This window comes from Mixophyes fleayi, chromosome 1 (assembly GCF_038048845.1).
Source record: "Mixophyes fleayi isolate aMixFle1 chromosome 1, aMixFle1.hap1, whole genome shotgun sequence".
Classification (NCBI taxonomy): domain Eukaryota; kingdom Metazoa; phylum Chordata; class Amphibia; order Anura; family Limnodynastidae; genus Mixophyes; species Mixophyes fleayi.
In genome coordinates this window covers 447,125,846-447,149,653 of record NC_134402.1, presented here as the reverse complement: position 1 = coordinate 447,149,653, position 23,808 = coordinate 447,125,846, and the positions used below count along the sequence as shown (strand labels likewise).

Here is a 23,808-nt window from a genome sequence, read left to right as displayed (position 1 = left end):
GTGTGGATTGAAGTCATGGCTTAATTTTACAATAGGAAATGTAGGGATTGATGTGGATCTGTGAGGATGGGGGTTGTACTTCAGCAAACTGCAGGGTTTAACCTTAGATTGATTTAGAAACCTGGGTTATAAAACACTTTCATACTTCCCAATAGTTTTGTCAGGACAGTCCCTACATTTGTACCCCAAAAGGGCGTGTCCAATCTGGGTGGGGAGTGGCCTCTCTGAAATGTGGGGGAGTGGTTATGCAGACTGCAGCGTGCCTTGGACAGACTGGGGACCAAGCTTGTTTTGTCCCAATTTTTGCTTTCTGAATATTTGTAAACGTAAAGTTATTTATTCTCCTGTTTCCAATGTTCATTTCATTCCACATATAACACAATACAAAGCAAGTCACATGGTATATTTGTCTTTATATAAACATTAAACTACATTTCAGTTTCCTTCAACCACATTACTCAACAATGCAAATGCATAAAATTGACAGTCATTCCAACATACACCTATATTGGTTAAAACACCACAGAAAAGGAACTTACAGCGCAAAACATACTTTAAACAGTACATAAACCTATGTGTTTTCATATATATTTAGCTAAGTAAATTAAAGGTACTCCCATGTCCGGTGGATCCAATGTTCAAACGTTGTTTCGGGATGATGACTATTGCAATGATGATTTTGGGTACCAGAGACACCGTTTCATTGGAGTAAATGGATATTTAATTTATCTCAGTATGGCAATTAATATATAGACTCCCTCTTAAATTAATAAGTGCAAATATGTAACAATATATTAGTAATGGCTCATGTCTAAAATTTGTGTACACCTCTTTGTAACCCTTCCTCACCCGTAGTTGTCACCCCAACCCCTCAATGATGCAATTAAATGCCTATTTCTTTAACAGAACATTTCTAGTAAAGATGGACCCTACGTATATCGGGAGTGGGTGCTGACAACTTTATTAATGGCCTTTTCCCAAAACTACAGCAGCAGAAGACATTTTTCTTTTTAAATGACATCAACGCCCGTGGAATCTGCCTTCTCGGCATAAGCTGAATAATATGGCAGTGGAAGGAGACTGATAAAAATCACTAGACAACATAGATATGGCAATATTGGGATATATGTAATTTGTGATGTCTACTGTATCACAAAATGTTCATTTATGGCGACAGATAAAATTTAAAGGGGTTGTCCACTCCTGGTCATCCCTCTCTCATATTCATATTGCCGTCACCCAAGTAATGATTTGGTGGTGGTCCTCCCACACCACGGGATAACCAAGCCTGGGCTGGTAATTCGATCATACTTGTCATACTCCCAGGGTGTCCGGGATACCCCCTGGAGTCCGGCCAGAGAAGTGGTGGGCAGAATCACCATGGTGGAAGCGTTGGAGGGTGTGGCCATTTTTCTATAGCCCAACCCCTACTGCTGAAGGGTGGTGGCCATTTTCTGGTAGCACACCTCAGGAGATGTGCTACAAGAAAATGGCTGTTGGTTCTCCAGGACACAGATGTAGTCATTAATCAGTCTTCTACCTGGTGAGGGAGACAACTGAGGGAGAGAGGAGAGAAAGATGGGGGGTAGGGGTGAATGGAGGGTGAGGGTACTGAGATGGAGGTAAGTAAAAGAAGGGTTAAGAGAGAAAATGGGGGACAGAAAAAGAGGGGATGTGTGAGAGGGGGTGGGAGAAAGTAGACGGAAGATAGTGAGAAGGGTGGAGAGGAGAGATGTGAAAGGGGTCTGTGTCATACACACACACATACATATATATATATATATATATATATATATATATATATATATATGTATATATAAATATATATATGTGTATATCAGCATACCCTGCAAACTATCGGCTGGCAAAGCATGCTGGGAGTTGTAGTTTCACAACACCTGGACAGCTTCAGTGGTCCAGGCCTGCCTAACTTAAACCTCACAGCTGCTGCAGAACCCTTTCAGAACACTAGCTGCCAATCAATGTCTGGGTTCTTGAAGACAGTGGATATAGGTGACGACATCTTTTTATCTGGTGGTCATATAAGATAACCTTAAGAGTCACCTTTTTTGTTTCTATTAAACGCATGGACTGCTGGCTCCCATCACAGCAGAATAGACTTGTGGGTCGTGTTGCGCTGGGTTTTTTTCTATTTCAAAGCTAAACTGAAACGTTATGTCAGATGTAAGACGTTTACTAAAGGTCCCAGCAGGTTCGGTCCTACAACCTTAACTACAAATATAAACTAAGACATTCGTATCTTCATCCCTGAGAGTGAAAGGGACAGAGTCCGAAACCGTTCCAGATCCGTTACCTAGTAGAGAGAGAAGAGAGGAGCGGTTATAGTCCTATACTGCACACTGCCATATCTCCCAATATATGAAATGGACAAACGCAGGAGCTTAAAGTGTTATCTCCATCCAAAGCGTGCCTTGACTTCATGTGATGGGTGTTACCATGCCATAATGGGCTGTTTTGGGACTAAAAAGCAGCCTAGGAACACACAACACACCTGCATTCATGCACACACCAGGTGCAAAGTCAAAATGCGTGGGGGTGTGATGTCAGAGACCTGTAGAATGTTTACACACTAAGGATGACCCCAATATAAGTAATTTATGAATGTTTCATATGGATGTGCTATATTGGTCTCTGGTATACATAACACGTAGGGTACTCACATTCTCTGTTATTGATACATATCACATGGGGTACTCACATTCTCTGTTATTGATACATATCACATAGGGTACTCACATTCTCTGTTATTGATACATAACACGTAGGGTACTCACATTCTCTGTTATTGATACATAACACGTAGGGTACTCACATTCTCTGTTATTGATACATAACACGTAGGGTACTCACATTCTCTGTTATTGATACATAACACGTAGGGTACTCACATTCTCTGTTATTGATACATAACACGTAGGGTACTCACATTCTCTGTTATTGATACATAACACGTAGGGTACTCACATTCTCTGTTATTGATACATAACACGTAGGGTACTCACATTCTCTGTTATTGATACATATCACATGGGGTACTCACATTCTCTGTTATTGATACATAACACGTAGGGTACTCACATTCTCTGTTATTGATACATAACACGTAGGGTACTCACATTCTCTGTTATTGATACATAACACGTAGGGTACTCACATTCTCTGTTATTGATACATAACACGTAGGGTACTCACATTCTCTGTTATTGATACATAACACGTAGGGTACTCACATTCTCTGTTATTGATACATAACACGTGGGGTACTCACATTCTCTGTTATTGATACATAACTCGTAGGGTACTCACATTCTCTGTTATTGATACATAACACGTGGGGTACTCACATTCTCTATTATTGATACATATCACCTGGGGTACTTGCATTCTCTGTTATTGATACATAACTCATAGGGTACTCACATTCTCTGTTATTGATACATAACACGTAGGATACTCACATTCTCAGTTATTGATACATAACGCGTAGGGTACTCACATTCTCTGTTATTGATACATAACACGTAGGGTACTCACATTCTCTGTTATTGATACATAACACGTGGGGTACTCACATTCTCTGTTATTGATACATAACACGTAGGGTACTCACATTCTCTGTTATTGATACATAACACGTAGGGTACTCACATTCTCTGTTATTGATACATAACACGTGGGGTACTCACATTCTCTGTTATTGATACATAACACGTAGGGTACTCACATTCTCTGTTATTGATACATAACACGTAGGGTACTCACATTCTCTGTTATTGATACATAACACGTAGGGTACTCACATTCTCTGTTATTGATACATAACACGTAGGGTACTCACATTCTCTGTTATTGATACATAACACGTAGGGTACTCACATTCTCTGTTATTGATACATAACACGTAGGGTACTCACATTCTCTGTTATTGATACATAACACGTAGGGTACTCACATTCTCTGTTATTGATACATATCACATGGGGTACTCACATTCTCTGTTATTGATACATAACACGTAGGGTACTCACATTCTCTGTTATTGATACATAACACGTAGGGTACTCACATTCTCTGTTATTGATACATAACACGTAGGGTACTCACATTCTCTGTTATTGATACATAACACGTAGGGTACTCACATTCTCTGTTATTGATACATAACACGTAGGGTACTCACATTCTCTGTTATTGATACATAACATGTGGGGTACTCACATTCTCTGTTATTGATACATAACTCGTAGGGTACTCACATTCTCTGTTATTGATACATAACACGTGGGGTACTCACATTCTCTATTATTGATACATATCACCTGGGGTACTTGCATTCTCTGTTATTGATACATAACTCATAGGGTACTCACATTCTCTGTTATTGATACATAACACGTAGGATACTCACATTCTCAGTTATTGATACATAACGCGTAGGGTACTCACATTCTCTGTTATTGATACATAACACGTAGGGTACTCACATTCTCTGTTATTGATACATAACACGTGGGGTACTCACATTCTCTGTTATTGATACATAACACGTAGGGTACTCACATTCTCTGTTATTGATACATAACACGTAGGGTACTCACATTCTCTGTTATTGATACATAACACGTGGGGTACTCACATTCTCTGTTATTGATACATAACACGTAGGGTACTCACATTCTCTGTTATTGATACATATCACGTAGGGTACTCACATTCTCTGTTATTGATACATAACGCGTAGGGTACTCACATTCTCTGTTATTGATACATAACACGTAGGGTACTCACATTCTCTGTTATTGATACATAACACGTGGGGTACTCACATTCTCTGTTATTGATACATAACTCGTAGGGTACTCACATTCTCTGTTATTGATACATAACACGTGGGGTACTCACATTCTCTGTTATTGATACATAACTCATAGGGTACTCACATTCTCTGTTATTGATACATAACTCATAGGGTACTCACATTCTCTGTTATTGATACATAACTCGTAGGGTACTCACATTCTCTGTTATTGATACATAACTCGTAGGGTACTCACATGCTCTATTATTGATACATAACTCGTAGGGTACTCACATTCTCTGTTATTGATACATAACACGTACGGTACTCCCATTCTCTGTTATTGATACATAACACGTGGAGTACTCACATTCTCTGTTATTGATACATAACACGCAGGGTACTCCCATTCTCTGTTATTGATACATAACACGTGGGGTACTCACATTCTCTGTTATTGATACATATTACGTAGGGTACTCACATTCTCTGTTATTGATACATATTACGTAGGGTACTCACATTCTCTGTTATTGATACATAACGCGCAGGGTATTCACATTCTCTGTTATTGATACATAACTCGTAGGGTACTCACATTCTCTGTTATTGATACATATTACGTAGGGTACTCACATTCTCTGTTATTGATACATAACGCGCAGGGTACTCACATTCTCTGTTATTGATACATAACACGTACGGTACTCACATTCTCTGTTATTGATACATAACTCGTAGGGTACTCACATTCTCTGTTATTGATACATAACACGTACGGTACTCACATTCTCTGTTATTGATACATATCACGTAGGGTACTCACATTCTCTGTTATTGATACATAACACGTAGGGTTCTCACATTCTCTATTATTGATACATAACACGTAGGGTACTCACATTCTCTGTTATTGATACAATTTGAAATTTCCCACCGACGCATAAGCAGGATCATCTGACAATTAAAGAAATAAGCTCGTTAGTGAATATTCATCCTCTGATAAGTCTCAATACATCTCGATCTGCTTCTGATGAAATTGCGAGTTAACAGAGAAACGCGTTAAACTGTTTCTATTGTTTACTAGATGTTATATTTCTTCAAAGACGAAGATTCCACGTTTGATTGCTGTATTTTAGCCTTAGAAGAAAGCAAAAGACTCTATATCCTAAAGTTCGGTTCTCTTGTTTGATATTTATTCTCTTAACTCCGTGCAGATATAGGACTGGCTATTCCTCAATTGTATGCTATAAGTGTTTCCATAATACTTGATTGACTATATTGTCCATTTTAAATTGATATTATGCTGTTATATTTCTAACATTTCAAGCTTAAACAAAGTAATAAAACTGTATATTCTTTTTACATAAGAGACATTTTGTTGCAATTTTCTGAATATTACATAGCGCTCAGCAAATACGTTTACTATTGTTTGAAAGACTCAATAAACATTTGCAAATCATCGGCAAATAAATCTGCTTTTTCTGCTGTATCTGCCACTACGGCCCAGTCTGAGTCTGTACGCAATTGCTCAAAAACGTGCGCACTGTACATTACCTACGATAGAACACCCCTTACTGCCCCAGTCATGCGTAAGGAGTCGTAAGTGCCAAAAGGTCACAGGTCTGATTAGCCGCAGTTGCTTCCGCTCCCTTTCTGAGTATGCGCAGTGTGGAAAAACGCAAAGATACGCTACGCAAACGGGTGCATCTCTCACTCTGAATCAGGCCGGCAGTCCTCTAGGTAACTGGAACGCTGTGTGCTGATTGGTGAATTCTCACTCGTTGGCCAGGCCAGTTATGGCACAGGTTATTGGAACGCAGCATTTTTAATTTAGTATGTATTCTACCTGTAAATTTTGTTTTCAGTTGTCATTTAATTGCATCATCATCATCATCAGTTATTTATATAGCGCCACTAATTCCGCAGCGTTGTACAGAGAACTCATTCACATCAGTCCCTGCCCCATTGGAGCTTACAGTCTAAATATTCCCTAACAAACACACAGACACAGAGAGAGAGAGAGACTAGGGTCAATTTAATAGCAGCCAATTAACCTAGCAGTATGTTTTTGGAGTGTGGGAGGAAACCCACGCAAACACGGGGAGAACATACAAACTCCACACAGATAAGGCCATGGTCGGGAATCGAACTCATGACTCCAGTGCTGTGAGGCAGAAGTGCTAACCACTGAGCCACCATGCTGTCCATGTGTAACCCTTATCTGTGTACCTTCACTGGAAAATATTCTTCCCCATTTATTGCAATAATGGCTACAGTTCAGTACTTGAACATATCAGTTAAGTCTTCTCTTTTCCAGATGTGAACATAATACAAAAATGGAGACATTTTGACTATCAAACTGCACTATGCAAATATATCACCTTCCAGACAACCAGCTTGCTCAGTGATGGGGGGCTGCGGGACTCCTCGTCTGTAAAACACATAATGACATTTGTAAATACGAGGAGGAAAAATCTGGACACTGAATAGCTGGGTACACATTAATGCAGTTATCATGCAGATCATAGGATTCACAACCATTTCTTCAGATATTGCTCCCACCAGCATGTTTTATCTACCATAACACATCACATCGTTTGGTTTGGTTTTATAAACTTCCTAAAGATCACGATCAATGATGGAACGATGTCGGGCAAATGTGGCAGTGTGTACGCACTCACTACCAGCAGTGTAGGCAGATATCTGTAGTGTGTATAGAGTCACAATCTTTTCAGCAGATGGTTATGAGAGCTGAAGATCACAGATCTGAAGGTAAATCGTGTAGGTGTGTGCACATGGATCTGTGTGATCATCGGGACTTAGAATCATTGGTGAAATCGTTACAGAAATTGCATCTGAAGTAAGACTGCATTAGTGTGTACCCAGCTTAACATATCTATATACTGACTGACTGTCACAATCTTACTGTGCTCCGAACGATTACATCTAGCTATAGCTTGTTGCAGTTATACAAATATTATACTAAACATTATGTGCGTTACCTTCCAACAAATGTATTAGCAAGTATTACTGATATCAACTGATTTAGTAACTGTACCTGACCAAATAGCTTTTGCATATTAATTTAGAAATATTACTAATATGTGGTATATACTGTAGATAAATACGGTTGAACAGAAATAAACTATTTAAACCTAGCAGCTTCTCTGCAGCATTAATAATAAGTCTGAGCGATTAGGACGGAGAAGTATTGTGAAAACCTCAACTTCTAAGTAATGTCAGGTTAGAAACCAATGTGGGAGAATTAAACGTGAACTTCATGTAAAAATGTATTTCCCCCTAAATGTCAAGTTGAAGTTGCCATCAGTGAAGCAACAAGTCGTTCAGCAGCGAGGAGGACTATCCTGCGCAGGGCTGTACGTGTCTGCCTAGAGAATCTTGGGATCTGAGATGCGGGGGAGGGGGCCAGGGGGATATGTATCACTCTAACCACTGCATTCACAAAGATGGGACAGCTATACATACGTAGGGGGTGGTGGGTAATTCGTCCTTATTGCAGGTGCTGAGTTCTTCTGGTTATTGTAGTAGTTTTCATAAGGGATCGGAGCTGGAAAACACAGAATATAGACATTGTTACATGGTAATGAGAACAGTTCATTGTAGTGTAATCTCCTGTGTCAGAAGTATTATTTCACTTGTATATTTCTACCTTCTAACACATTGTGATAAGGGCCAAAATTCCGGGTGTTTTTCATAGGCTCTGGTTTTTTTCTATTTCACAATTGTAATAAGGTTCTTTTGCTTATGAGAATTTTCTAATTATAAACATGTGTCACCACCACCAGATTGTACAATCCAGGATTGCAAAATGTCGTTGAACACGTTTCTTGGTCCCCTTATCCCACAGTGCATTTCAAAAAGGCCATTTAGCTCATTGTCCACATTTGAAACCACAAAATGTACACTTTGCTATTGTCAGTAAATAATTAATTTCATAGTATACAAAAAGTAACAAAAAAGTACTAGTGGATATATATGCTCTGATAGGTAATGGTTATATTTTTATCTTAATTTTAAATGTATTTTATCTAATCCAGAGGCTCCCCTGTAATGCTGGATGTGAGCTCTGCATCTAGGGGAGGGGGAGGGGGTCATAAGACATGGCAAACATAATTGTTCATTACAGTACATAACATACTTGGTAACGCCAATTGTAAGGCAAGATTAGTACCTAGTTACAGGCAGTATTTTAGGAGTGGCTGTAGGTGGCACTCCAGCAAGATTACCAAGCCATGCCGGGACAGCGAATCGCTATTTGGCTCTCTCAGAGAGGACAGGTGAGGTGTGCAGTTGGAGAACAGGCTCGAGGGTAGCACCAGGATCAGGCTAGATGGATGGTAAGTTACACTCTAGAATCTGGATTCTCTAGCATACACATACTTGCCAACTTTGGAGATCACCCCACCGGGAAAACTCCAAAGTTAGCCATGGCTTGGGGGTGTGGCCACGCTAATCACGTCATCCTGGCCCCGCCCCCTGCTGTACAATACCAATTTCGGTCTTCTACAGCAGGCCACGGTGACATGATTAGCCCCACCCCCACCCACTTCACCAACGAAGCGGGAAGGATTTGGGAGGTTGCCCGGCTCTCCCAGGAGTCCGGGAGAGCTTCCAAAAATTCAGGAGTCTCCCGGACATTCCAGGAGATTAGGCAACTATGAGTATACATCTTGTCCTCCTCCTTTCAGTCTCTGTGCTCACTTCCACTTACTTTCTCTCTCGTCCTAATTTATCTCTCTCTCAATCCCTCACTTGTTTTGCTGTTACCCTTACCTGTGTAATTTGAGGCTGAACATGTGAAGTACACGTGCCGTTTTGATTAACACAATTTAAAAGCTTTTTTCATGTAACTGAGCAGGACTCCCAAGAATGATTTAATGATTGATTAATAAATAATCCAATCCCTGTGCACGCCCCCAGCCCATGGGAACACACAGACATCACTGACATGGTTACAATTGGCGATGACACATGGCTGAAAAGACCGACCTGGTGGTTTATCTCCTGTTTTATAGTTTTCTGTAAAATATTCTATATCTTTCTCGATATTACATCCTTCCAGTACTTTGCGGACTTTTTCACACATCTAGAAGTTGAGAAGAACAACATGTGAGGATACAAACATATCTGATACCGCCTAAGACATGCGTTACGTAGTGACATGCTGGCACGGACCATAATTTATCTTAATTGATCATCATTAAGCTTGTAATTGGGAGTAAAGACAGTGGGATAGATTTATCAAGGAAAAGTGGAGGCCTTGCCCATAGCAGCCAATCAGATTCTAGCTACCATTTATCTAGTACATTCTATAAAATGATCGCTGGAATCTGATTCGCTGCTGTGGACAACTCCCTCACTTTTCCTTTTTAGAAGTTTGATAAATCTACGAATAGCACTATTCTTTGGATTTAAATTTTTATTTCTTTTATCTGGGTAGATGTTTAGGTTTTCCTTTGTGATTCCCGTTCCGTCCTGATCACTAGTGGAAGTGAGAATGATATACTCCTATTGACACTCACCACGTCACTGTTAACACACTGCTGCGACAGCTGATTGACGTGCGTCCACACTGCGTTTCTGTAGTAGTTTATCCTCTCCCAGTCCTGGTTCTCAAAAAACTGCAAACACATTTTGTCAAAGACAATTAAGATACACAAAGAACTGTAGTCATTGATTAAAAAATTGCACATTCATTCATTCAATCATTGCTGTGTGCTGCATCCTTCAAATGTCATAAACAAATGCGTCATAAAAAGTATTTATACATATATTTTTTTCACTGTTATACATGTACTTGTAGACAGTAAGGAGGCATCCAATGCTTTATACATAGAACACTGCACTCCATAATATACAGTATATCTATAGATATATACAAGTTAACCCGTGCATGATACTCATGCATTCTAGTCAAATCAAGCTACTTAAGGTCTTAAAAAGGTTCTTGTCATGCATTTGGACCTAGCCCAGGCCTCCTCAGGGGAAGAGTGTTAGTTCCCGACGCAAGCGGCCTTTTTAATGTGTGTTCATGAGGTAAAATTACCTCACGAAAATGAGTTTGACCCCTCAACTCGTAAATTTAGCCTTTACTACCCCTCCCACGGGGGGAAAGGGGGATGATGGAAGTTAACTGACTTGACTAATCTAATTTTTTTGTCAAATAATGTCAGTATACCAAATTTCAGGTCAATTGGATGAGCCCTTTCTGAGAAAATAGTTTTTTCCACACACACACACACACACACACACACACACTAACGCACGCCTCTACACATGTGTGTTCATGAGGTAAAATTACCTCACGAAAATGAGTTTGAGCCCTACCAAATTTCAGCCCTTTTTGAATTTTTTGTTCCCACACACACTAAGAATTTAGTAGGTCAGTGTATAACTCTGCCCAGCAGGTGGCGCTGCAACTTGTTTTTTTTTTTTTCACACACACACAGACAGACGCCACTAAGCATTTATATATTAGATATATACACACACACACATTAGGGATGTGCACCGGCGACTTTTGAGGTCTCGTGTTTTGTGTTTTGGATCCGGATTTTCATTATTTTTGGGGTTCGGATTTGTCTCGCAAAACACTTGACGAAAGGTCTCGGTTCGGATTTAAGGTTTTGGATTCGGATTTTTTTTGAAAAAAACATAAAAAGTTTAAAAATCAAGTTTTTGGGCTTATTTTCACTCCTACGCTATTATTAACCTCGATAACATTCAATAACAAGCATTTCCACTAATTTACAGTGTATTCTGAACACCTCAAAATATAGTTATTAGTCCAAAACGTTGCAACGAGGTATCTTTCTGGACTGCGTAGAAGAGTGGGTCACCACAATATATATAATAAGAAAACCACCAACTTGTATGATTCGCAGCAATAAATGTACCTGGACTGCGTAGAGGAGTGGGTCACCACAATATATATAATAAGAAAACCATCAACTTGTATGATGCGCACCAATAAATGTACCTGGACTGCGTAGAGGAGTGGTCACCACAATATATATTAAAAACCCTGAACTTGTATGATTCGCACCAATAAATGTACCTGGACTGCGTAGAGGAGTGGGTCACCACAATATATATTAAAAACCCTGAACTTGTATGATTCGCACCAATAAATGTACCTGGACTGCGTAGAGGAGTGGGTCACCACAATATTATTAAAAAACCCTACATAGGTCTGAATTCCAGCCAAAAAGTTTATGGACTGCGTAGTGTAGTATTCCCCACAATATTATTTAAAATTTTTGCAGCAACAGTCAACGTTGTTTAATATCTGATACACCTCTATCTGGACTGCATAGTGGAGTGGCCCCGGTACCCAATTTGGTACCGGGGCCACAATACCTCCTCCAAACATGGTACAGACCATTCGTCATTGAGATCCCATCAAGTATGTTAAAGACAGACAGGGTCGAAGTGTTATTGGTTGACTTTGTAAACCAAAAAACTGTCCCTGTTGCACATAGTCGTGCAATGAAGACTGACTTTTTCATTTAAAGGCAGCATCTTTCAAGTGTAGTGTTTGTAAGTCTAAGTCATATTATACTTTTGGTAAAATTGGTTTATTTTGTTCCTCTTTATGGTAACTACTAATAGAATTAAAGTATTAAATAGAGGCGGCAGTTCCTCTTTATGGGAATTAGTAATAGAATTAAAGTATTAAATAGAATTAAAGTATTAAATAGAGTGGTATAGAGTTGTAGTGTGGTATAGATAGAGTGGTCCCCACAATATAATAATAAAACCCTCAACTGGTCTGAATTCCACCAAACAAGTATCTGGACTGCGTAGTGGGGTGGCCCCGGTACCCAATTTGATACCGGGGCCACAATAAAATAAATACACCCTCAACTGGTCTGAATTCCACCAAACAAGTATCTGGACTGCGTAGTGGGGTGGCCCCGGTACCCAATTTGGTACCGGGGCCACAATAAAATAAATACACCCTCAACTGGTCTGAATTCCACCAAACAAGTATCTGGACTGCGTAGTGGGGTGGCCCCGGTACCCAATTTGATACCGGGGCCACACTAAAATAAATACACCCTCAACTGGTCTGAATTCCACCAAACAAGTATCTGGACTGCGTAGTGGGGTGGCCCCGGTACCCAATTTGGTACCGGGGCCACAATAAAATAAATACACCCTCAACTGGTCTGAATTCCACCAAACAAGTATCTGGACTGCGTAGTGGGGTGGCCCCGGTACCCAATTTGATACTGGGGCCACAATACCTCCTCCAATTTCCAAGTGTAGTGTTTATAACATCTTAACACTACACTAATTCTAGCACGTCAAAACCTCTTGTTTTAAATAATGACAGGGCATTTAACTTTTGATTTAATTTATTGAATTTGTTGGCATTTTCTTTTACTTTTTGAACATGGCAAACGACTGTTGAATGGTCACATAATGCCAAAAAAAAAGTTGCAAGATGGAATTGTCCTTGGGCCCTCCCACCCACCCTTATGTTGTTGAAATAGGACATGCACACTTTAACAAACCAATCATTTCAGCGACAGGGCCTACCAAACAACTGTGGCTGAAATGATTGGTTTGTCTGGGCCCCCACACCAAAAAAGCTATTCATCTCTCCCTGTACAAACTAAACAGGCTCTACTGAGGAAAGATGTCGTCCTCATCCTCAACCTCTGATTCCTCTCTCCCTACAGTGTGTACTTCCTCCTCCTCACACATTATCAATTCGTCCCCGCTGGACTCCACAATCACAGTCCCTCTGTACTGTCTGGAGGGCAGTGCTGTACTTCATTGAGGAATTGATTATTCATTTTTATAAACATCATTTTTTCTACGTTGTGAGGAAGCAACCTCCTTCGCCGCTCACTGACCAGGTTCCCCGCTGCACTAAAAACTCTTTCCGAGTACACACTGGAGGGGGGACAACTCAGTTAAAAAATAGAGCCAGTTTGTACAGGGGCTTCCAAACTGCCTTTTGGAGTTCTACCACGTCACTCCCTCTAGTTAATTTAGATTGCAAGGCTTGTAAATATAAATACTTTGAAGATAAAAAAAGCAGGCTGCACAAACTGTTGAGCTAGAAAGTGAAATTAAATGGACCACGTTACTTTGGTGGCTATCTATGCCCCCCCCGCCCTACACTTGTAGTTGAATATAAATAAAGTAGCCTGCATAGACTGTAGAACTAGAAATTCAAATATACAAAGAAATGGACAAAGGCAGTTTGGTATCTGTCTGCATCAGATCCCCTCTCCACTAGGAGTAAAACAGGAAACTTTTCAGCCGTTATATAATCTAGAATATAAATAGAAATTGAGAAAGGCAATTTGGTATCTGTCTGCATCATAATCATCAACATCCTCCTCAGCGCCAGCTACATCAATATCCTCCTCCCAGTGTACAACATTCACACCTTCATTAGCCAAATCTGTAACTGGACTGTGGGTGATCCTTCCAGCATACGCAGAGGGCGTGCTGCAAATGCTGGATGGAGTCACCTCTTCCCGTACAGTGATGGGAAGGTCAGGGTTCACAACCAACAACACCCTTTGACTCGCCTTGGGGATTTGTGATGTCATCTGTTTAGAAGGCAGAGTTCTTTGCTGTTTTGTTGTTGTTGCTGACAGCATAACTCTCTTAAATTTTTTGTAGGGGTTGGGTGGGCTTAGATCCTTGGGTGAAGCTGGACCACTAGTCATGAACACGGGCCAGGGCCTAAGCCGTTCCTTGCCACTACGTGTCGTAAATGGCATATTGCCAACTTTACGTTTCTCCTCAGATGATTTTAAGTTTCTCTTTTTGCTATTTTTTGAGAACTTGGGCTTTTTGGATTTTACATGCCCTGTACTAGGAGATTGGGCATCGGGCTTGCCAGACGACGTTGATGGCATTTCATCGTCTATGTCATGACTAGTGGCAGCAGCTTCAGCATTAGGAGGAAGTGGGTCTTGATCTTTCCCTACTTTATCCTCCAAATTTTGGTTTTCCATTATATGTAGCACAAGAGAGCGTACCCCTAAGCCACACACACTCGGCAAAGCCTTTAAAAATTATATGCGGCACAGGAGAGTAGCACTGGACTTATACTGCTGAATCAGTGAACTTTGTAATAGCAGTACCACTGGACTTTTACTGCTGAATGTGTGAACTTGGTAATATTGCAGTACCAATGGGCTTATATACTGCTGGATTGGCTTTGCAAATTTGGTTATAATTATTTTTTATTTTATTTTTTTATTTTAATTTTTTTTATAACTTTTTTTTTATTTTTTAAAAACTTGGGAATAATGGGGAAATAACTATGCCCTTAGAAGCACAGAGCACAGGACACAGCACCACTGGACTGAACAGGACCCAGCAGCACTACTGAACTCAGCAGGACAGAGCACAGGACACAGCACCACTGGACTGATACTGCAGAATGTGTGAACTTTGTAATATTGCAGAACCACTGGACTTTTACTGCTGAATGTGTGAACTTTGTAATATTGCAGTACCAATGGACTTATACTGCTGGATTGGTTTTGCAAATTTGGTTATAATTATATATTTATTTATTTTTTTTAATTTTTTTTTTTTTTTTACTTTTTTTTTATTTTTAAAAAACTTGGGAATAATGGGGAAATAACTATGCCCTTAGAAGCACAGAGCACAGGACACAGCACCACTGGACTGAACAGGACACGGCACAGGACCCAGCAGCACTACGGAACTCAGCAGGACAGAGCACAGGACACAGCACCACTGGACTGATACTGCAGAATGTGTGAACTTTGTAATATTGCAGTACCACTGGACTTTTACTGCTGAATGTGTGAACTTGGTAATATTGCAGTACCAATGGGCTTATACTGCAGGATTGGTTGTGCAAATTTTGTGGTAATTAAAAAAAATTAAATTAGTTTTTGGTATTTTTTTAAATAACTTTTTTTTATTTTTTTAAACACAGGGGAATATTGGGGAAATAACTATGCCCTTAGAAGCACAGAGCACAGGACACAGCACCACTGGACTGAACAGGACACAGCACAGGACCCAGCAGCACTACGGAACTCAGAAGGACAGAGCACAGCACACAGCACCACTGGACTGATACTGCAGAACACAGCACAGCACAGCACAGCACAGCACAGCACAGAACTAAACAACACAGCACAGAACTAAACAGCACAGCACGAGATCTACCAGGACAGAGGACCACCTAACACACCCTCCCTCTACCCTGATCAATGCCCGAGTGAAGATGGCGGCGACTAGCGGGGAATTTATAGGATCCGAGTATCGCGAGATCCGACAACGGGATTATGAGTCAGAGCCTCAGTTTCAGATTTGAATTTGGCGCCAATACCCGGATCTGTCTCGGATCCGACTCGGATCGGCAACGTTCGGGTGGGCTCGGATTTCATAAATCCGAGTGCGCTCATCTCTAACACACATACGCAGGTCGTGTACCAATAAATAGAAGCACCAGGGTAAATGAGGGTCACCAAGCATATTGAGAGTAAGGGTCTCTGCAGGAGCAGCTCATGCGTTCATTAAGCAAATCACATCCCAGCACTGTCAGAGTCATGTATAAAGATTCTGGACTGAGCTGATTGCCTATAATTTTGGCTAATATGGCCGTAAGAGGAAACCTCAGCGACGGTGAAAGAGGTGCGATTATTGGGGCTTGTTTGGCAGGAGCTTCAGCTCAACTTGCTGATGTTTCAAGAGCGCTGGTGCAAAAACCTTAATTCATGTACTCATCATCTCCCGCATCGACTATTGCAATTCTCTCCTTACTGGTCTTCCCAAAGTCAGACTTGAACCCCTACAATCTATTATGCACGCAGCAGCTAGATTGATTTTCCTTACAAACCGTTATTCCTCTGCTGAGCCACTCTGTCAGTCTCTACATTGGTTGCCTGTATTTCAACGAATCCAATATAAATTTTTTCTACTAACATACAAGACCATCAACAAAATTGCACCGACACACATTTCCTTACTTGTCTCAAAATATCTCCCTACTCGACACCTCCGTTCTGCACAAGATCTGCGTATCTCTTCCACTCTCATCACATCCTCCCATTCTCGGTTACAGGATTTTTTCCGGGCTGCACCCACTTTGTGGAATTCCCTCCCTCGCACAGTAAGACTTTCCTCTAGTCTCCAAACCTTCAAGCATTCTCTGAAAACCCACCTCTTCAGACAAGCTTATGATATTCCTCAACCACCATCTTAATCTCCCTAGATTACCCTATTACCATCCTCTACACTGCTAACACAAGACAACAACCTTCTGACCAACATTGTCACACACAGCCCACTCAGTACTTTTACCTTTGCAGTCTAGCTGGTCCATTGTGCAATATGATGTAGCACATGCCCTTGTGTTTCTAACTCCCATTGTCCTATAGATTGTAAGCTTGCGAGCAGGGTTCTCTTAGCTCTCTGTCTGTATGTATTACCCAGTATTGTCTTATTAATGTTTGTTCCCAATTGTAAGCGCTACGGAATTTGCTGGCGCTATATAAATAAATGTTGATGATGATGATGATGAAGGTGATGTCAGTGTGGGACTGAAAGGGAAAAGCATGACCAGCAGGGGGCAGCAGTGAGCAGCAGCATAAACTCCAGACAAGCAACTGAAGATCAATTGACTGCAAATTTCAACCTGTGATTTGAGCATGAAGTTTCATCAAAAGTCTTCCACCAGGAACTCCACGTAGCGGCGTATCATAGCTGCCTATGTGTTGCCAGACTACAGAGCTCTACAGCCCCGAGTGCTTGTTTCCAACAGTGATGGGCTCTGTTTGTTCAGTAATGTCGTGGGGCCCTTGTTCCTGCCATGGTTTGGGTACAGTCATTCCCTTTGAAGACTAGGTCAACGCTAATCGCAACGCAGTGCTACTGACTGATCGCCTTTAACCTGAGTCGCAGAATTTTGTTTTTCCTAATAGGAGGGGTGTCGTCCGGAACGACAGTACCCCCATCTGCAGAAAATGTGTGGTCGCCCCAATGGTTTCAAAATGAGACTGATGTTCTCCATTAGTTATTGGCTTCTCAGTCGCCAGATATTAACACAAATGTGCATTTATCGGATATTCTGGAACTCGTGAGACAACGTTTTCCAGCACCATCAACCAAGAATGATGCTTCGTTGACTTTGCAAGGTGCCTGCTGCACCTGTATTATCCTCATCACCATTTATTTATATAGCACCACTAATTCTGCAGCGCTGTACAGAGAACTCCCTCACATCAGTCCCTGTCCCATTGGGGCTTACAGTCTAAATTCCCTAACACACACACACAGACAGACAGACAGACAGAGAGAGAGACTAGGATCAATTTTGATAGCAGACAATTAACCTACCAGTATGTTTTTGGAGTGTGGGAGGGAACCCACGCAAACACGAGGAGAACATACAAACTCCACACAGATAAGGCCATGGTCTGAAATTGAACTCAATGTGAGGCAGAAGAGCTAACCACTAAGCCACCGTGCTGCCCCATCACACAAGATCGTGTAACGCTCATCATAACATTAAATTGTACCTTACCACACAAGACAGAATGTGCTCCTTCTGCCAATCTTCCCGGATTTTATCCAGTAGGTTGATATTTTGCTGGTAAGTTTTATCTGGGAAACAAAAAAATAATGAAAAGCTTCCAGGTCCGGAACATTTCAGAACCAGCCCACTGTAGAAAATTCAAATACTAAATGCGCCCCCCCCCCACTCCCCAAGTTTTGCTATGGAGACAGACAATGCAGAGTTCCGCCCCTGTACTTAACTAAATATATTTATGTGGTATTTGCCTAATCTGCTTTGATACATGCTGCGCTGGGGGTGGGACCTCACTATCTGACATCACTCTGGCATGGAGGAAGAAAGCAGTGCACAGAAGCCTCAAAATGCTCTGGGTGGCTTGCAGTCTCATAGGTAACAATGACCTGTAGCTGGAAGGGTACTAGTACTTGTAGTCCCACAACTGCTGCAAAGGCACAGGTCGTCTACCACTGCCGTATACTTCATTGTATACTTCTCTAAAGAGACATTTTAACTGGAAATACGTCAAATAAGTCAAAATATTTATAAATCTGGCAATGAAAATGCAATATGTATTATATACTGTAATACTCACCAGCATCTTCTGCGGTCACTTTTGAATGGGCCAGTTTTGTATAAATCTGAATCAGATAATAGAAAACAAATGTATATATCACCTACATAGTTCTACACATGATTCAAGGAAATATGACAAGAGTCACTGCACCCAAAACTTAATATTTAGCTTAGGGTGGAGTTCACCTAAGTTATGATAAAAATATCGTTCTTATTCAGGGTGCAGGATTTCTCCAATCCGCAGAGCTGCGCTCATCTTTGCTAGTACAGTTTGCCTATTTCAAACAATTGCAGTGTTGTCGATGCCCCGCCCATGTTCTTTTCATGTGAATTAGATGTTCAGGGGGGAGGGGCACCGACACATCACTGTGTGTTTGCAGTGATGTGTCGGTGCCCCTCCCCCTTGACCTCCAGATCGGAGGAACGCTGCGTCACAGGACAGTAGAACTTTATCATTACTGACTGATATTTCTTTTATAATAAAATGATGGATGGAGGCTTTTGTTTATGTTGGTATAATGGGCCGAGCTCTTAGGAACTCCTTAATATTATAATGGAGCCACTGAGGTGGCAACGTTTCTACTCTAGGGATCGCGATCATCATTGTCGCCCCAGGTTACTGGCAGCCAAGAGTTCATAGGTCACTTTCTGATCCTTAGATGTCGGCTCTTTGCCATCATTGTGAAGAATTAGAATTTAGGGATGGATTAAGCCCGAAGGAAATTAAAAGCTGAGAGGTTTGTGTACCTAACTATTTGGCCCCACTAATGGTCAACTAACCAAGGAGGTGGTGATGACTATGTACAGGTCATGGGTGAGGGCAGGATCAAGGGGACAGACTATATAAGGACAAGAGGAGTCAATTAATTCTCTTGGGATCCAGACAAGCGTGGTAGGAGAACACTGTACAGGCGATAAGCAAGGTTGATAAAGCGCACATGGATGGTAGTGAGGAGTTTGGGATGCGTTCACTTCAAAGAGGCGGCTTAGGTTTGGTGCAAATACAAAAATTTTGGTCTGAAATCTCAGTCTCGCCTGTCAGATCCAGGCATATAATATTTGACTTTTTCACAATGGCGTGAACGTTTCTACGTTTGCCAGGTCTCAGAACCGTTTGGAATCCGCCAGTTTTGGAATAATGATTCTATCATCCTATAAAACATAATACCTCGGCTGAGGTTTACAGTTGTTGCCCCTGGTACATGTTTGGAATATTTATACTAATGGTCACTTGTCACCTGCTGGCAGCTCCGAGCCAATCAAACGGCTGCATTCCTGTGACTGATGGAAACAGAGGCCAACATTGTGCGTAGGTGACATCCACACATTACACCTATATTACACCTATATTACACCTACCTTGTCCTGCTGCTTTTGATTCATATTGTTTTTATTGCAACGAGCGACATTCTGCTCCGCGTCCTCTTTCTCCCGACACTTCTGCTCATAAGTCTTCTTACACTGCCAGGAACACAAAAGCGGTTCCATTAGTGGGGGTAGAATCAGGGAAAAGGGAACTGTTGGCCATAGCAAACAATCAGATGTTTGTTTTCATTTTCTAAACTGCACTATAAAGATGACAGGATCTGATTGGTTGTTATGGTTAACACCTCTTTTTTTCCCCCCTTTGAACCAGTTTTCACAAATGTTCCTCAATGTATATGTTAAGTGTGTCATTCACTGTGGGTAGGGGGGATACATTACAGCCCTGTGTTGTTTACCTGGTGCCTTTTATAACACCATATATATACGTAACAACCACAAAATTATCTGCACTGCTCCAAAGGGCTCATATTGGGCCTGATGCAGCTGCGTGTGTTTTATGGTCACGCGCAAATTACACTTCCGACTGCCTACTATTTGAAGGGTAGAACGGGGAGGGGAAGGGGAGGAGTAACATAGACAATGTACTGTGAGCGCGTGCCAAGGGAGTACGCATGCAGCAGTGTATCCATGCCACAACATGTGTTTGCAGTTAAGAGCAACTGTAAAAATTCATGTTATATACAGTACGCATTGAGAGCCTCCCGATAAATGCATTTCATGTAAAAAAAACATGAAAAAAACACCTTTTTTATCAATGTAGTTTTATTGATGATTATGTTATTAACAGGCAACAAAATGTTAAAAATTTATTTTTTTCTGTGCGTTCTGATGGGACTATATTACACATATGTAGTGTGCGTATCCTGCAGTGTGTACATATGGCATGTGCCTTATATGCAGAGCGTACCTACGTACCGTATTCAACAGGAAACATTTCTTCAGATCCGCTTGTATTTGAATACGGACGTACGCGTGTTAGAATTTATTTATTTTGAAATGCAAATTGCGTTCATATTGCGTTCCTTAATGTCATTATATTGATTAAGGGGCAAAATAAATTAAATAATAACTTATGAGGGGGGAAAAAAAAAATTCATTATATTAAGGGGATACAATTATTTAATTATTATATTTTTCGGACAATATGTAATGACAAATTGTGCAACATAAATAATTATACCCACCATTAACAATCAGTTAATAATATTATATATTCACATTTCCCACATAATATAATGCTATAATAGTGTCTATTTAAAAAAAAAAAAAAAAAAATTCGCCCATAAGTTAATATTAAATTCATTTTGTCCCTTTATCAATAAATAATGTTTTTTTAAATATTTTAAATGTCAATGGTGCTTTCTCTTATGTTCTGAATGGCAAAATAGATCAATCAGCAGCAGTTTGAGCAATCTCACCATTCACAACCACCTCTTTTATTTTGGCCGTTTGATTGGCTGTTTTGCGGCGGTTTTGAAAACCCAGCTTAGTAAATCCGGCTGTTTGTCTGATCATCATTGTTAAAATCGGGATGGCGGTTTGTAAAGTGGTGGTTTTGAAAAATGTCATTTCTGCCCATTTTGACGGTGGTTTGGGCTTTTAGTGAAACCGCCGGAAAAATAGCCGAAAAGCGGCGGTTTGAGCAAACCGCCCTTTAGTAAATCTAGCCCCTAGTGTCCACGGTTAGTAAGCAGACACTTGCCACAGGCAGCTCGGTGATGTTGTCACAGAAGAGACAGATATGGCCTCATTCATCAAGGCGTGGATACTATGCACAACCTGCCTCACTATTATACGCACGTCTTTAGGCTCTGCGTACTCCCAAAATCATCAAGTTACGGATCTCAAGACCCGTGTGCTGTTGTAACCGGGTGTAGGTCTGCTGTGTTCTTCTTCATAACATGCTGCAGGATACGTCCAATACATTATGTGGATTATATATTTGCAAAATAATACACACAAAGAAATGGAATTAATGTCACTTGTTAAGAATATAGTCATTAATGATAAAACAGTTCTAAAAAAATAAAAGTGTTTTTCTATTTCTTTTTTTCCCCAAGAAATACATCTATTATTATGTTCTCAATGTCTACTGAACATAAAATAAATTTTTACAGTTGCTCCTGATTACAAACACATGTTATAGCATGTATACCAGACTGTCATCACTACTGATCAGGACTCAGACTAGCCCTGTAGCTGGAGCAAGAGATACGGCAGAAATACAAGTAACTTTGAGATGCCCAAAGCTTGATAGGACGCGGTTGCGTGCGCTAGAGTTTGGCTCGCCCTTATTGTACACTGACTATGGCAAAACAACCCTTCTCCGCCCGATCACTCCCAGACATCATAAGCTGTTATAAGTGTTCTTTGCGTTTGAAGACGGAGCAGACAAGGCTGCGTTTACTGGCGTATGTCCCGATTCAGAGTGATTTCGTGTACGATACGCTCAAAATCGGCAGATATGCCATGATGAAACACGCCCACAGTGATTAGTGCGATGGTCGTACAAGCAATACGTATTGGTAGATTTATTTTTTTCTACAAACTTTGCACCAGAAGCTATGACATCTCTTCAACCTGTACTTCCCCCTTGTCCCGAGAACAGGCAGCTTTTTATAACATACAAAGCCAGTAAATGCTACTTGGTTTCACAGAAGCAAATGGTATTTTTGGTGTCACAAAAATAAGACAGACACATTTCTTGGGCCATTATAGCTCTAATACAAATAGCAATTTAATACATACATCCATTGCCTTCTTGTATTGAATCAGTCTCTGTTTGTGCATTGCATCCATTGCAGCTTCTATCTGAAAAAGAGCAACAAAAATACCTGGTTTAAAGCTTTTTCTTAGTGATCTACAAATAACAACAGCCAATAATTGACCCCTTTTGATAAAATACTTAAATAAACATTGGTTCAATTAGTTGTCTACAGAGGTCACACAATTAATTTATTGGGATCCGCCTGTGTACAATTAAAGTGCTCCAACAGAGTTAACAATGAATACACCTGCCTGAGAGAGTTTGTTAATGAACTTCCAAGTAAGAGCTTCATCATGAAGATCGCAGGACATTCAAAGCAAATCCAAGAAAAGGTTATTGAACAGTACCAGTGAAGGAAAGATATGAGAAGATTTTGGAGATTTATAATACCCCTGAAGCACTTACAAGTCCATTATAAATAAATTAAGATAAAATGGCACAACTTCATTTTTTTTAGAATAGCCTGTCCTAGAAAATTGAACCTGAATGCAAGAAGGGCACTTGTTATTGAGGCCACCAAGCGTCATTTTGGGCAGCTCAGTGGCTTAGTGATTAGCACTTCTGTCTCACAGCACTGGGGTCATGAGTTCAATTCCCGACCATGGCCTTATCTGTGTGGAGTTTGTATGTTCTCCCCGTGTTTGCATGGGTTTTCTCCGGGTGCTCCGGTTTCCTCCCACACTCCAAAAACATACTGGTAGGTTAATTGGCTGCCATCAAAATTGACCCTAGTCTCTCTGTCTGTCTGTCTGTGTGTATGTGTGTGTGTTA

The 23,808-nt window shown here is 40.7% G+C and overlaps 1 protein-coding gene across 2 annotated transcripts in view; it reads right to left on the bottom strand.

Moving 5' to 3' along the window:
• Nucleotides 1-393: 393 nt before the first annotated feature.
• PSTPIP2 (proline-serine-threonine phosphatase interacting protein 2) overlaps nucleotides 394-23,808 on the bottom strand; it is a 111,863-nt gene continuing 88,448 nt past the window's right edge. The window contains exons 6-15 of one of the 2 annotated variants that reach the window (XM_075186217.1): nucleotides 23,019-23,081; nucleotides 20,304-20,405; nucleotides 18,964-19,009; nucleotides 18,381-18,460; nucleotides 10,366-10,464; nucleotides 9,833-9,929; nucleotides 8,309-8,390; nucleotides 7,204-7,253; nucleotides 5,722-5,776; nucleotides 394-2,314 (exon numbers count right to left, since the gene is read on the bottom strand). In XM_075186217.1, the coding sequence (XP_075042318.1) occupies nucleotides 5,730-5,776; nucleotides 7,204-7,253; nucleotides 8,309-8,390; nucleotides 9,833-9,929; nucleotides 10,366-10,464; nucleotides 18,381-18,460; nucleotides 18,964-19,009; nucleotides 20,304-20,405; nucleotides 23,019-23,081 (666 nt within the window). In that variant the 3' untranslated portion in view covers nucleotides 394-2,314; nucleotides 5,722-5,729. Of the gene's footprint in view, nucleotides 2,315-5,721; nucleotides 5,779-7,203; nucleotides 7,254-8,308; nucleotides 8,391-9,832; nucleotides 9,930-10,365; nucleotides 10,465-18,380; nucleotides 18,461-18,963; nucleotides 19,010-20,303; nucleotides 20,406-23,018; nucleotides 23,082-23,808 lie in introns of both variants that reach the window. The other variant, XM_075186226.1, reaches the window with a different exon arrangement.